This window comes from Mus musculus, chromosome 3, assembly GCF_000001635.26.
Source record: "Mus musculus strain C57BL/6J chromosome 3, GRCm38.p6 C57BL/6J".
Lineage (NCBI taxonomy): Eukaryota > Metazoa > Chordata > Mammalia > Rodentia > Muridae > Mus > Mus musculus.
Genome location: NC_000069.6, coordinates 62,472,469 through 62,485,864, shown reverse-complemented (window position 1 = coordinate 62,485,864; position 13,396 = coordinate 62,472,469). Strand labels below are relative to the sequence as shown.

General features: G+C 36.9%; 1 protein-coding gene across 5 annotated transcripts in view; it reads left to right on the top strand.

Moving 5' to 3' along the window:
• Dhx36 (DEAH (Asp-Glu-Ala-His) box polypeptide 36) overlaps positions 1 to 13,396 on the top strand; it is a 39,020-nt gene that overhangs the window by 21,170 nt on the left and 4,454 nt on the right. For 4 of the 5 annotated variants that reach the window (XM_011240238.2, XM_030252839.1, XM_011240240.3 and 1 more), the window contains exons 14-22: positions 846 to 910; positions 1,591 to 1,734; positions 4,946 to 5,063; positions 6,447 to 6,545; positions 8,186 to 8,359; positions 8,496 to 8,582; positions 10,512 to 10,595; positions 12,836 to 12,935; positions 13,047 to 13,137. In XM_011240238.2, coding sequence (XP_011238540.1) covers positions 846 to 910; positions 1,591 to 1,734; positions 4,946 to 5,063; positions 6,447 to 6,545; positions 8,186 to 8,359; positions 8,496 to 8,582; positions 10,512 to 10,595; positions 12,836 to 12,935; positions 13,047 to 13,137 — 962 coding nt within the window. Of the gene's footprint in view, positions 1 to 845; positions 911 to 1,590; positions 2,331 to 4,945; positions 5,064 to 6,446; positions 6,546 to 8,185; positions 8,360 to 8,495; positions 8,583 to 10,511; positions 10,596 to 12,835; positions 12,936 to 13,046; positions 13,138 to 13,396 lie in introns of those variants that run through there. The other variant, XM_030252840.1, reaches the window with a different exon arrangement.

Here is a 13,396-nt window from a genome sequence, read left to right as displayed (position 1 = left end):
GAGATTTCCTATTTTATTAGTAATGTATTACAACTGTTTTGACGTGTCAAATTCAGGATTTTATTAATGGGAATGATAATTTTTGATATAACACTATCTTCAGACCCTTTCCTTCCAGTTTTCTATTCTTTTTTTTTAATAAGAAAATAGCTCTGTCTCCTTCAGTTTGTTTGGTGATACTTTGATGGGGAGTCAGCCTGTTGATTAGACAAAAGTGTATCTAGTGTGGAGGTTCTTCTATCCTTGATACCCTAACCTAGTAGAGTACACATACATTTATGAGAGAGTATGTACCTACTACTTACGGATTGCTCTATTTTATAAATCAAGAATGGGTACTTCTTTTGGGTGTATGTATGCATTACAGCCAGTGGTGCTTAACTTCGATGGCATTGTTAGGGGTAGTGTTATTTGTAGGACTTGGCATTTGAAGAGTCTGTGTTACTCCAGTCTAATCTCAAGCTAGTCTACCATACTGCGGCACTTGACATCCATTCTGAGGGCAAGGTACCTGTCACATTGCTTCATAATTCTTTGTTGTTTGGCTTTGTAAATCTTGTCCACAGATTAAAGCTGTTTTCCTTTAATTTATGCTCACTAGCTTTTGTTAAAGATATGCTAAAAGTTCAAGTGACTTTGTTTTCCTCTTGTTTGTGATATACTTCTGATATCTGGGTTTGCCAAAGGAGGATTTCATCAAGTTGAAAATGTGTATGTTAATGATAGACCAGTGCACAAGATACATTATTAAAAAGCATAAATGCTAAAATGATCACTATCTCAACAAATAACATTGTAAAAGTATGTCAGAAATTAATATACTTTTGATGTATTTATTCTTACAGGTATTTAAAAAAACTCCTCCCGGTGTTCGGAAAATAGTAATTGCTACCAACATTGCAGAGACTAGGTAAAAACTATTTTAAATATCAGCTATTGGTGATTACATAAGTGTAGAGATCCATACATTATTAACATAGTTTAATCCTTATTCTCTGTAAAATAACTTTGAAATCTCTCCTTAGTCAAGGATGGTAAACATAAATTGTAGTTTTCTAAAGCTGTTCTACTGAGTTTAGTGTTCTTTTCAAAGTAGTCATTTAACAGGTTGTTTTTCAAAACTTCTCTAAAGAATCATGGGAACTGATATAGCGCTATTCTTTGTCTGTTCTCCAGTCAGGGATATTATTCTGTATAATTACATGCAGCCTTAAGCATTTCTAATGCTCTACTGGAGATATGTATAGCTAAGTTGCTGAAACAACTTATTTCCTAGAAGCTGCTGTTAAAGCATAGTTCCTTTAGGGCTTCAGAGGTGGTCATAAAATGCTGGCTGTGGTCAGATAAGAATGTGGCATGTGATCGAATCATTTTACTACTATGATACAAAGGAACACTGCCTATTGTCAGGTACTTGACTGATGTAAAATTGAAAAATGTGAGAAGAGTAGGCAAAGGCCTGAACTAATAAAATCCACTTCATCTGTTAAAAAAGTATCTTAAATAAATTTTTAAAAATCCATCTATAGAATTGGTATAGTTTTATCCCTTGATGTACTTTTTAATATTTTGTGTATCTTTTTCAAACAGCATCACCATAGATGATGTGGTTTATGTAATAGATGGAGGAAAAATTAAAGAAACACACTTTGACACACAGAACAACATCAGTACCATGTCTGCTGAGTGGGTTAGTAAAGCTAATGCCAAACAGAGGAAAGGGAGAGCTGGAAGGTAAGTAGGAAATGCTGTGCAGGGCCTTGAGAACATGCAGAAGAATACATGAGCAAATCTAGAAGTACTATTAGAAAAGGTATCTTGCATAATATATTGAACTCAACGCTTCGTTATTAGTATTTGATTTTTGTCATATAAAATGTATTTGTACCCTTTTTATACATTGATACAGTTATACTTCCTCCTAATTTTGTTCCCCTACTCAGATAGTTTCTCCCTCTTCCATGTAGCATATGCTGTAGTCTCTGTTTCCCATGCCTCCTGCATGTAGATTCCTTTCTTCTCACTCATCATCTCTTACATTTCCTGTAACTGTCGGCCTACCTGTCTATTCACCAACTGTCTAAGTCATCAGCAAGATTTGAGGTTGATTCTGCATGGGAGCGAACGTTTGCTCCTTATCTATTCATTAGTCTGATGGTGCATCGTGGCTCTTTGATGAAAGCAGCACTCCGTTGGCTAAGCCAGTGCCTCTCTTCTGTGCTGACCTGGATTCCTTTGCATGTACACATTGCTCATGCAATGTGAACTGCACGGTTGTCATGTGCTAGTTGTCTGCAGTTTTTTGAGAACCCTCCATATTGCTTTGCTTGGTAAGTATGCCAGTTTCCATTCCTACCAGCAGTGTCCTAAGTGCTCCTTTCCCACATCTTGTTTTTGGGCGTTAGCCATTATGAAGAGGAAAATGGAGCTCAGTGGAGTTTGAATTTGCTTTTTCCCATGCCTAACTACTATAACAACACATTGTAAAATAAGATTTGTACTTTTTTATGAAGAGGAAAATGGAGCTCAGTGGAGTTTGAATTTGCTTTTTCCCATGCCTAACTACTATAACAACACATTGTAAAATAAGATTTGTACTTTTTAAGGAAATTATCTGTTGAGTTTTTTTAATTTTATGAATCTGTTCTACAATGACCTAGTCTATAATTAAGCATTATTAGTTACATCACTTAGAGTTTGCTTCCATATCTGTTCTTAGTGATACTTAATGATCACACACAACTGTTTGTGTTAACTCCTCTCCTCAATGCTTTCTATACTTAATTCTCACTTCTCAGCGGGATAGGCAATTGCCTGCTTTTAGAGTAAGGAAATTAAGTTATAAGGAAACTACATTCAGTTCAGTTTAGTTTCTAGAGCTTTGTACATACCAGAGACAGTTGAATTCAAGCAGCCAACTGCACAGTCGGCATTTCTACTAACTGCCCTTATAAGCCATACTGATTCTCACCACTACTTCCCAGTAAAAACACAAGGGAATCATTTTCTCCATTGATATGGTAGTAAAATAAGAAATAAAAACATCTGTTTTAATGACAAGAACAGTATTTGTCTTGACCTTTACATATAGTTTTGCTTGCTGCTGCTTTTTTATGCACATCTACAGTATTTTATTTTAGTACAAAACAATGTCTAGTGTTGTTGAAGAATTTTTCCTTTACACCCCCCCCCCAAACAAAACCAGCATCTAGCACTAGTTTCCAGTTATTCCCAAAGAAATCTCCACCTCCAAGCTAAAAGCCTGCCCCGACACTTCACTTTTTAACAACCACCAATCAACAAGAAAGCAGAAATTAAATTTATGGTTTGGCTCCCAGCATCAGCTAGTTATATCAAAGGCCATAATGGCCCTGAGATCAAATGTGTATGTATATCCCTTTCTTGCCTCTATAAATACTTGTCTGAAACTGGGCTCCAGGTCCCCTCTGGTCTCCTGTGTCAGACTGTGGTATGGCCCAAGCTCAGATTCGTAATAAGGAGACCCTGATGTGATTACATCAAAATCAACTCCTTGATTGTCTTTTGGGGTTTGCCAATGCTTCCTTGACATAACATTATAGGTTAAAAAAAAATCACCAGTCTTACATACAGACTTATGTGAGGCAAGAAGAAGTAAAGGAAATGTTTTTGGTTGTTAGAGCATCTGTTTTAAATGTGTGCTCAATCTATATAGTTCGGGCTTGTTTGCTATAATGTTTATAGTTTGTCTCTGCTTAGTCTGATTTCAAGATAGCTTCTTATATTATGATATTGATACTTAACAAAGCCTGATTAGATTGATGCTTAATTTGGAAACCAGAAAACAAAACAAAACAAAACAGACAAACAAACAAAAAAAAACACTATACTATGTCTTCCCTTTGGGAAATACCATTAGTTTCTTTAGGTACTAGATAATGGTAAGTCTGTACACTAGAGAAATTTAGGTATTATATATTGAGCCTTTACAGACTTATGGCCAAATGTGTGTGTGTGTGTGTGTGTGTGTGTGTGTGTGTGTGTACATATGTACATATATGTCTATACATATATATGTATGCATATATACACACATATATACATATATATGAACGTATACATATATGTATATATGTATGCATATATGTATATATACATATATGTGTATATATGCATGCACATATACATATATGAATATATGTACACATGTATATACGTGTATATATGTATACATACATACATGTATATATATGTATGTATGAATGTATACAAATATACACATACTTGAAAGTTTTAGATCCTTTATTGCTACAATGGTCAGAGTCTGGAAATATTATTCTGTTCAGAAATGTATGACTTCTGTCATATCAATTGTAGCACAAGGTTGCAAACGTAAAATAATTTCCATTGTATTTCTTGTTATAACTCTAAGCCTGACCAAAATAAACATAGCAATTTTTAGTGAGGTCTGAGGAACTTCAGAAATAAGAACTGAATTGTGGATAGGAATATCCTTCATTGCTTTCTAGAGGTGCAGATGAGAGCCACCAAAAGACATACAAGTGAGTTTTAGTGTTCGGTAACATAAAAGGACAGCTATAGTTCAGAATAATACATTATATACTTTATAGAGGCTAAAAGAGGTACTTGAAGGCTTACATAACAAGGATATGCAAATGGACTGATATAATTAATAAACATATATTCAAGTATATTATACTATACTTAAAATTACCAGTGTATTAAAAGAAATCAGAACTACAAAAACAAAATAAAATTTGGACATTCAGTTTAGGGTCTTTGCAAATAGCTGTGAGGGAATTGAGTGCCATAGACATGAAGTATAATTATGTGAGTGGTTTGTGAGGAATGGATACTGGGTGCTTTCCTTTCTGCTCTTCCTTTGGTGTTCTAAAAGTTGTGTTCTTGTCATTGCTTTTCTTTCTTTCTTTTTTTCTTTTTTAAGAGTTCAGCCTGGTCATTGTTATCATCTGTATAATGGTCTTAGAGCAAGTCTTCTAGATGACTACCAACTACCAGAAATTTTGAGAACTCCTTTGGAAGAACTCTGTTTGCAAATAAAGGTATATTAGTTGGGGGAATTAGCAAACTACAGAGAGTTGTATTATAGTTTTCACCATTTTTAATAGAAAAAGAACTGTGTGAAACTTGTATTTGCTGTGTGAGGAAACTACTTGAATTTCTTTCTTATGTATATCAAGTAGTTGTTGCAGGAAATTCATTAAAGTAGCACCAACCTGTGCTCTACGCAGCTACTCTCTGCCTGCGGTCAGCGATTAGTCAAGGTTCCCTTGCTGTGGATTCTGCTCACATTCCCAGCCATCACCCCTTGTAGCTTATTGTCACAAATCCCTTTAACCCAGTTAATCAAAACTCTTGAAGCTTATAAACAGATTTATATATCAATAATTTCTCAGTTCACAAGATGCCCACACAATAACTTCAGAGCCAACTGATAATGATATAAATTGCCCACCTAGATAAGACATAGCTACCTGTGGCTATTTAAAGGTACATGGAATCTGGATTGTCCTGTTCTTCCTCCATCTTCCTTCCTTCCTTTCAGTCCTCTCTCTGTCTCCTCTAAAACTCCTAGCTACGCCTCCCTTTTCCCTGTCCAATCATAGGCTTCCTGTTGCACTAACATTGAAATTAATTGGGGGAAACTGCTACAAGTAGTTGTTAATGTTAGAATCAGGGTGCCTATGTTTGGTTCCTACTTTCTACCTAGAAATTTTGCTGTGCTTGATTGAGCAGATTGCTGTACAAAATTCCTAAACAGTGTTGGATATGTAACTGTAATGTCTGCTTCACTTTCTAATTTTTGTGCTTCAGAGGATTGAACCATGGCTTTCTATTAGGCAGGCTGTCCACTGATGAACTGCATTCTCCCCCTCTTTTATTTGGACTTTGACATTTGGTCTCATAATTACCTCCAGCTGAGCTAGAACTGTTGATTCTCCTTCCTTGGCCTTCTGAGTAACTGGCATTATAGTCCTGGGTCACCAGATCTGGCTATCCTATTCCTCAAATACTCTATTCAAATTCTCTCTCTCTCTCTCTCTCTCTCTCTCTCTCTCTCTCTCTCCCTCTCTCTCTCTCTCTGTGTCTCTCTCTGTCTCTCTGTCTCTCTCTCTCTGTCTCTCTCTCTCTCTCTCTCTCTCTCCCTCTCTCTCTCTCTCTGTGTCTCTCTCTGTCTCTCTGTCTCTCTCTCTCTGTCTCTCTCTCTGTCTCTCTATCTCTCTCTGTCTCCCTCCCCCCTCCGTGTGTGTGTGTGCTCATGCTCCACCAACCCTATTTCTAAGGTAATTAGTGATCAACCAGTTGAGAATTTTTTACTTTGATAATCTTTCTAATTAGAAGATTTTCTCTTAGAAAAGTGTAATGTAAGCTTTTGAATACATGCTTTATGGCTTTTTGATCCATATAAGTCTTTGTCCCCACAGATCTTGAGGCTGGGTGGAATTGCTTATTTTCTGAGTAGATTAATGGATCCACCATCAAATGAGGCAGTGGTGCTCTCCATAAAACACCTAATGGAACTGGTAACTTTGTTTTTTTTTTTTTTTTTTTAAAGTACGGCTTGGATTTCGCATGCTTAGACACTACTTAAGAGTTTTATGATTCCAGAGCAGAGCACTTTCAGATTTGCTGTGACACTTTCCTCATGTTTTTAAGATACACGTCTTCCTGGGTTTTATTTGTTACAGTCCTGGTTTCAAATTACATGAAATGTTGAACATTTTCTTTAGTGGTCTTCATATGTGTTTTGAAGTAGGTGGTCTAGTCTTTTCTTTCTGATTACCATAATGCTCTGCTGTCAGATTCACGTAATTGTAACGGTACACGTTTGATTGAGGCAACCCTCACATTTTAAAAAATTTGAACACATGTCTTCTCTGTGATGCTGTAAATAATCCTTGAACTGTCATTCACTCTTGTATCTTGTTTGCATAGAACAAAATTTTCTGGTTTGTTAGTCGTTTATATTCCAGGAAATTCTGTAAGTGACTACATGATGACAGTCATTCATGTTGAAAGGTACAGGGCTGCTTTAATTAATGTCCAGAGTAGTAAGAGAAGCACAAGAGATTAGAAGTGCTGTCGACTATAGTGGTTATTTAAACTGATCATTTAGAAATTCATTACCTTAGTTATTTTCACACATACTCTTTTTTGTTGTTGTTGTTGTTGTTGTTTTTTCGAGACAGGGTTTCTCAGTGTAGCCCTGACTGTCCTGGAACTCACTCTGTAGACCAGGCTGGCCTCAAACTCAAAAATCTGCCTGCCTCTGCCTCCCAAGTGCTGGGATTAAAGGCGTGCGCCACCACGCTCGGCCCACACATACTCTTTACAGCACCTCTCTACTCTACTGCACCATGTAGAGAAAAAGCATTTTTACTTATCTGTAAAGTCACGTTCGCTAGTGCAGTGTTGGAGGGTGCTGAAGACATGCTTCTTTCTATATAGTCACTGGTTTGGAAATGATCCTGGTATATAATAATTCTTTAAATTTGGATTTTGTAGCATTGCAGTAGTTTTTTACTATAATACACTGCTTGAATTAACACTTATTCAGTTGTGTCTTTATATTTCCCTTGTATCTTCAGGATACTTTTCTAGCTGCTCTCTTTTTTTTTTTTTTTTTTAAATAGGTATTTTCTTCATTTACATTTCCAATGCTATCCCAAAAGTCCCCCATACCCTTCCCCCCACCCCCACTTCCCTACCCACCCACTCCCACTTTTTGGCCCTGGCGTTCCCCTGTACTGGGGCATATAAAGTTTGCTCTCTTTTGAACTAGATTACACAGGGAATTGGGACAGGCATCATTCCCATGTGTGCCCCTTACCTCTTTCTGCATCATAGCCTCTAACCTTGACTGTCAGGGACTGCATTACACCCACTTGGTATCTTCCAAAACTGCTTTACCACTGGGAATTTAATCTCTGGCATAACATTTCCATGTTTTCGATTAATTGTGTTTGTATAAGTTAGTCTTTGCTGACATTAAACTTTACTTTTTTGTTTGTTTGCTGTTGAAGGTACTTAAAACAATAAACAATGCTTGAGGGATTTGGGGTTTGAGAGAATGAATAGTGGCCTGTATGTTTACAGCTAACTGCTGCAGCTTTCATGGAGTGCTTTGCTGGGCCTACTGTAAGAGCAGACTCTTTCTTTTCAGAGTGCTTTGGATAAGCAAGAAGAATTAACACCTCTTGGTGTCCATTTAGCCCGACTGCCTGTTGAGCCACATATTGGAAAAATGATTCTCTTTGGAGCTTTGTTCTGCTGCTTAGATCCAGTTCTCACCATTGCTGCCAGTCTCAGCTTTAAAGATCCCTTTGTCATTCCATTGGTAAGAGAGACAGAAACGGGGATGTGCGCTTTTAATGCCAACCATTTACTGTTCACATCTATGTTTTATTAGATTTTCAGTAAAATATCGTCATTATTACATCAGAAAATTGTAAGCCACTACTGTTACTTTTTAGGGAAAAGAAAAGATTGCAGATGCAAGAAGAAAAGAACTGGCAAAGGAAACTAGAAGTGATCACCTGACAGTTGTGAATGCATTTGAGGTAAGAAAAACATCTTGTCCTGCTTTATGAAGATTACTCCAGAGCATGTTGTAAAATACTTTTAAGTGACCATATCCCAGGGATAAGTTACTGAGCATGGTTAAAATTTGGTGAACATTTTATAAAAATGAACTGATTTATACAAGTGTTCATTTTTATCTTTTGGGAAAAGGCTTATATAAAAAGTAAGATGGCCACAGTTGACCACGTTACCTTGTTTTAAGTATATGATGTTCCTTTGTGTCTTTGCCTTACCTTCATGATAGTCTGCCCATAAATACCTACTCTTCAATCAGTGATACAGCCAAAATTATATATACTCATACATATATGAGTATATGTATGGAAATACAACCTTGGTTCATATGTTACCTATGTGTATATGATATTTAGGACTTACCGTGTATTGCTCAGTTTTTTTGTCCAAATGACCAATCTTACTGGAAAAAATGGAATATTGAAATCACCTGCTATTATTGAATTGATATTAGTCTCTATTTTCAATTCTAGTAATATAGCTAAGATTTAAAGTTATTATTAACGAATGTGTATTGACTACAATCATTGTGTTGTTTTTCATGATTGTGCTCTTGATAGAACTTCCGTAGTTTCTCTTGGTGATGCTTATTTCTCTCCTTACTCCTCTTCTCAACCCTGTATTTTCTTTAGGTTTGGTCTAGTCGGTATAATTTTTTTTCATAGGCTATTTATATCGTGGGAAGTTTTTGCTCCTTTACCTATGATGATTATTTTGCAGGGAATATTAGTCTAGATTTGCTGTCTTAATCTTTTAGAACTGTATTGCTCAAGAACTCATTTAATTTCTCTTTCCCCGTTTCCTTTTTAAATTATAATTACTACTTTTTTGTTGTTGTTTTGTTTTGTTTTGTTTTGTTTTGTTTTGTTTTTCCAAGACATGGTTACTCTGTGTAGCCCTGGCTGTCCTGGAATTCACTTTGTAGACCAGGCTGGCCTAGAACTCAGAAATCTGCCTGCCTCTGTCTCTTGAGTGCTGGGATTAAAGGCGTGCGCCACCACACCCGGCTCTAATTACTACTTTTTAATCTTTTTTTTACAGTCCAATCATTATCCTCCTTTTGGTCTACCCTTTGGCTGTTCCTCATCCCGTACATCTTCCCCACTCCCCACCCCCATCTTCAAGAGGATGTCCTCACCACACCCACACCCATCCCACCAGACCTCCCCTCCCTGGGGCCTCAAGTCTTTGGAGGGTTAGGTGCTCATCTCTGACTGAGTCCAGACCAGGCAGTCCTCTGCTGTATATGTGTTGGGAACCTCATATCAGCTAGTGTATTCTGCCTGGTTGGTGGTTCAGTGTCTGAGAGCTCTCGAGGGTACAGCTTAGTTGAGACTGCTGGTCTTCCTTTGAAGTTGCCCTCCTCAGCCTCTTCCACGTTTTATATATATAAATTTTTTTAAGCTTTATTTATTTTTGTTGGGGGAATGTGTTGACAGTGAGGAAGTTTGTAAGAGTTCTATCACCCGTTTCACAATATGGACATTAAGGCATCCAATTCTGTCAGGCTTGCATTCAAGAACTTACCTGCTGATTGTCTTGCTGACAGCCTTTCCTCTCCTTTTGCTCATTCTAGTTAAGAAAACATGATTTTAAAGTTGAAAATCTAATGCATTGAAATTTATTTACTAATATTGTTTTTTAATGAATACTTGATATTCTGGTGGAAAGATTTTGTGTAAAATGTACAGTATGTCAGTAGCAGTGCTAGGTACTGGGATCATAAAGAGCTTCATGTTTTTTGTCATGAGTTTCAAAGTTCTTTGACATTTTTGCAGAAAAAAATAGGACATCAGTAAAGATATAAACTGTAGGTAAATTAAGATGGAACCTACTCAGTAATTTGTGGTATGGTGAACCATGTGAGTCTTTTCATTACTTTTGTCCAACAGGGCTGGGAAGAAGCCAAACGACGTGGTTTCAGGTATGAAAAGGACTACTGCTGGGAATATTTTCTGTCTTCGAACACACTACAGGTACTACCAAAAGATGTACTCGTCCCATAGACTAGATTAGTGTATATATACACATCTATTTTGTCCAATTTTATCTGTAGGAAACGTCAACTACATTCAAAGAGTGTGTGTGTCTGTCTATCTGTGTGTATGTGTGTCTGTCTGTGTGTCTGTCTGTGTGTGTCAAGAAATTAACATTTTAATAAAAAATACCAGTCATCAGAGAGGGAAAAGTGATGTGCCAACTCAGAAACATACTGCAGCTCAAAACTACAAGGGACATAGCCTATTTCACAGCTGCTTTATAGATTGGGTTACTGAAAAGATTATCTGTTCAGAAAGACAAGGAAAAGAAAGTAAGATTAATAAGAGTGAACTTTTAAAAGGGATAGACAGTTACGCTGCTGAGATAAGAAATCAAATTGAAGGCCAAAGAGCACAACCAAACAGCCTTCTGGAAAGCAGATTCTTGACAAAAACAGCTTTGTCAGTAGTTAGGTTGTGGATGCAGCTGGAACCATCACTTTAGTGTGCCATGTGTAGTGGAAACTTACCTAGACACATATCATGAAATGGAATAGCAAAAGATGCCTAAATCCAGGTTGTCTGTGTGAACAGCATATCCAGTTGAGGCATAAGTCAGTTGTAAAGAGAAAGAAGGAATATTCAAGAAAGCACTAAAGAAATGCTGTCCTGGAAACAGCCACTAACTAGGAATTCGTGAGAGTCTGAGCAGTGGAGCTTGCAGTCCCATGATTGACGGTGCACAATGGAGTTGATTAAAATACAGAAGGAACACAGTAGTGATGGACACTGCACAGTGAGGACTGCATGTAGAGATGGTGGCCCCAAAATTATAGCTAAAATGACCAGGAGGAAGTGGCTATTGATTCATTTAGAAGAGTTACATGGGGAAAACTAAGTTCCTTTTGTAAAAGGAACAGTTGCATTTAACCAATTTTACCTATGATAATAAGTCACAAAATTTCTTTGTTGAACTTGAAGATATTCTTTAGATGTTTCTGTAGTTGTGAAAACAGATTAATCTGTACCGTTTTCATTTCTGTAGAACTAATTTGAACTAAAGTTAATTATGCTTTATAAAAACGTTTGGTTCAGTCTTGCTTGCAACCTAGGCTGGCCTGGAGCCTTCAGTTCTTTTGTCTGAGCTTCAGGTTGCTTGAAATATAGATTTGTACACCAATGCCTAGCTAAAAAGAGCTTTTATAATTTTAAAAGCTGATCTCAAGGTAGGAGTGGTACAACATGCCTGTCATCCTTCCACTCAGGAGGTGAAGACAGGAAGAGTATCAGGAATTCAGAGCCAGCCTCAGCTACATAGTGTGAGGCCAGCCTGGACTAAATGAAATCCTGCTTCAAAAACTCAGTAAAGGAAAGCAAGAAACAAAACAAATAGGATCTCATTCTTAAGCTGCACTTCTTTCTAGTTCTTCTGTTGGTTTAAGTGCATAGTGTCTACTGTCTTATGACTTTGAAGTTAACTGCACCAGGGCATAGCTGTTTTCTGCTGTACTGATCACCCAGCATTTCTCCTCAGGCTTTCTCTTGAGGAAAATGTTCCTGAGCTAAGATGTTGACAGCAGTTAAGATTGGTCATTGTTGGGGGTGGGGTGTTTCTACTTGTTTTTAAAAGCAAAGTAAAAAGAAATTCCAGTGTGTCTTGCAAAATGGAATAATCGTTTAAACATTACTGGATTTTTTTTTTGTTCCTTATATCATGCATTTTTTTCCCACCAAATAATAGTTTAGGCTTGTTGGCTATATGTTTTAAAAATATTCACTTGTTATTATTAGAGTACAGAAGCAACCACAAAGAATATAGAAAGTAGAAGTAGTTGTGTTCCAGTAACATTTATTTGCAGAAACTTGTTTTTGTGATTTACCAATTCCCTCCATAAATGATAAAATTTAATTGCTGAGCTAGAGAGGTAGCTTAGTTGTTAAAAGCTCTTGCTGCAGAGGATACAACGTGGTTCCCAGCTTATGAGTTTTGTAGCTCTTAACTGGCTTTAAGTCCAGCTTAATTATAGGTAGTCTGAAGCCTTCAAGCCTCCACAGGCACCAGGACTCACAAAATATACACATACATATAATTAAAATAAATCTAGTTTTAAATGTATTGTATGATTGAACTGGGTTTTTTGTAAAGCAGGAGAAGCTAAAAACTAAATTGAGGTGAGTGTGATTTATAGGCCCTAAACATGGAAGGTTTCTAGCTGTTACCCTTCATTGCTCTCTAGATGCTGCATAACATGAAGGGACAGTTTGCTGAGCATCTTCTTGGAGCTGGATTTGTAAGCAGTAGAAGTCCCAAAGATCCAAAAGCTAATATAAATTCAGGTAAAGAAAAACAAAACAAAACAGAACAAAACAAAACAAAATCGTAAGTCACTTACCATTAATGGTCCAATGTATTTCACTTTTCTCCCTCTCCTTTTCCTTTCCCTGTAGATAATGAGAAGATAATTAAAGCTGTCATCTGTGCTGGTTTATATCCCAAAGTTGCTAAAATCCGACTAAATTTGGGTAAAAAGAGGAAAATGTAAGCATTGAAGATTGTTACGAACTACTCACAGTTCTTTCTTCATCATTGGAACCCTGTAGTAGAAATGGATTCTTTGCAAGTTTGGTAATTTAGATACATAGGAATCGGTGAACATAGGGATCTGTCCATCACAATTCCTATTTAGTCACTTATCTGATCACCCATTTACAAAACAGGTTAGAGAGAGGGAGAGAGACTGACTCACCACTGTCTGTAACTCATGGCTTGGAATCTAATGCCCTCTTCTGCTTCTGTG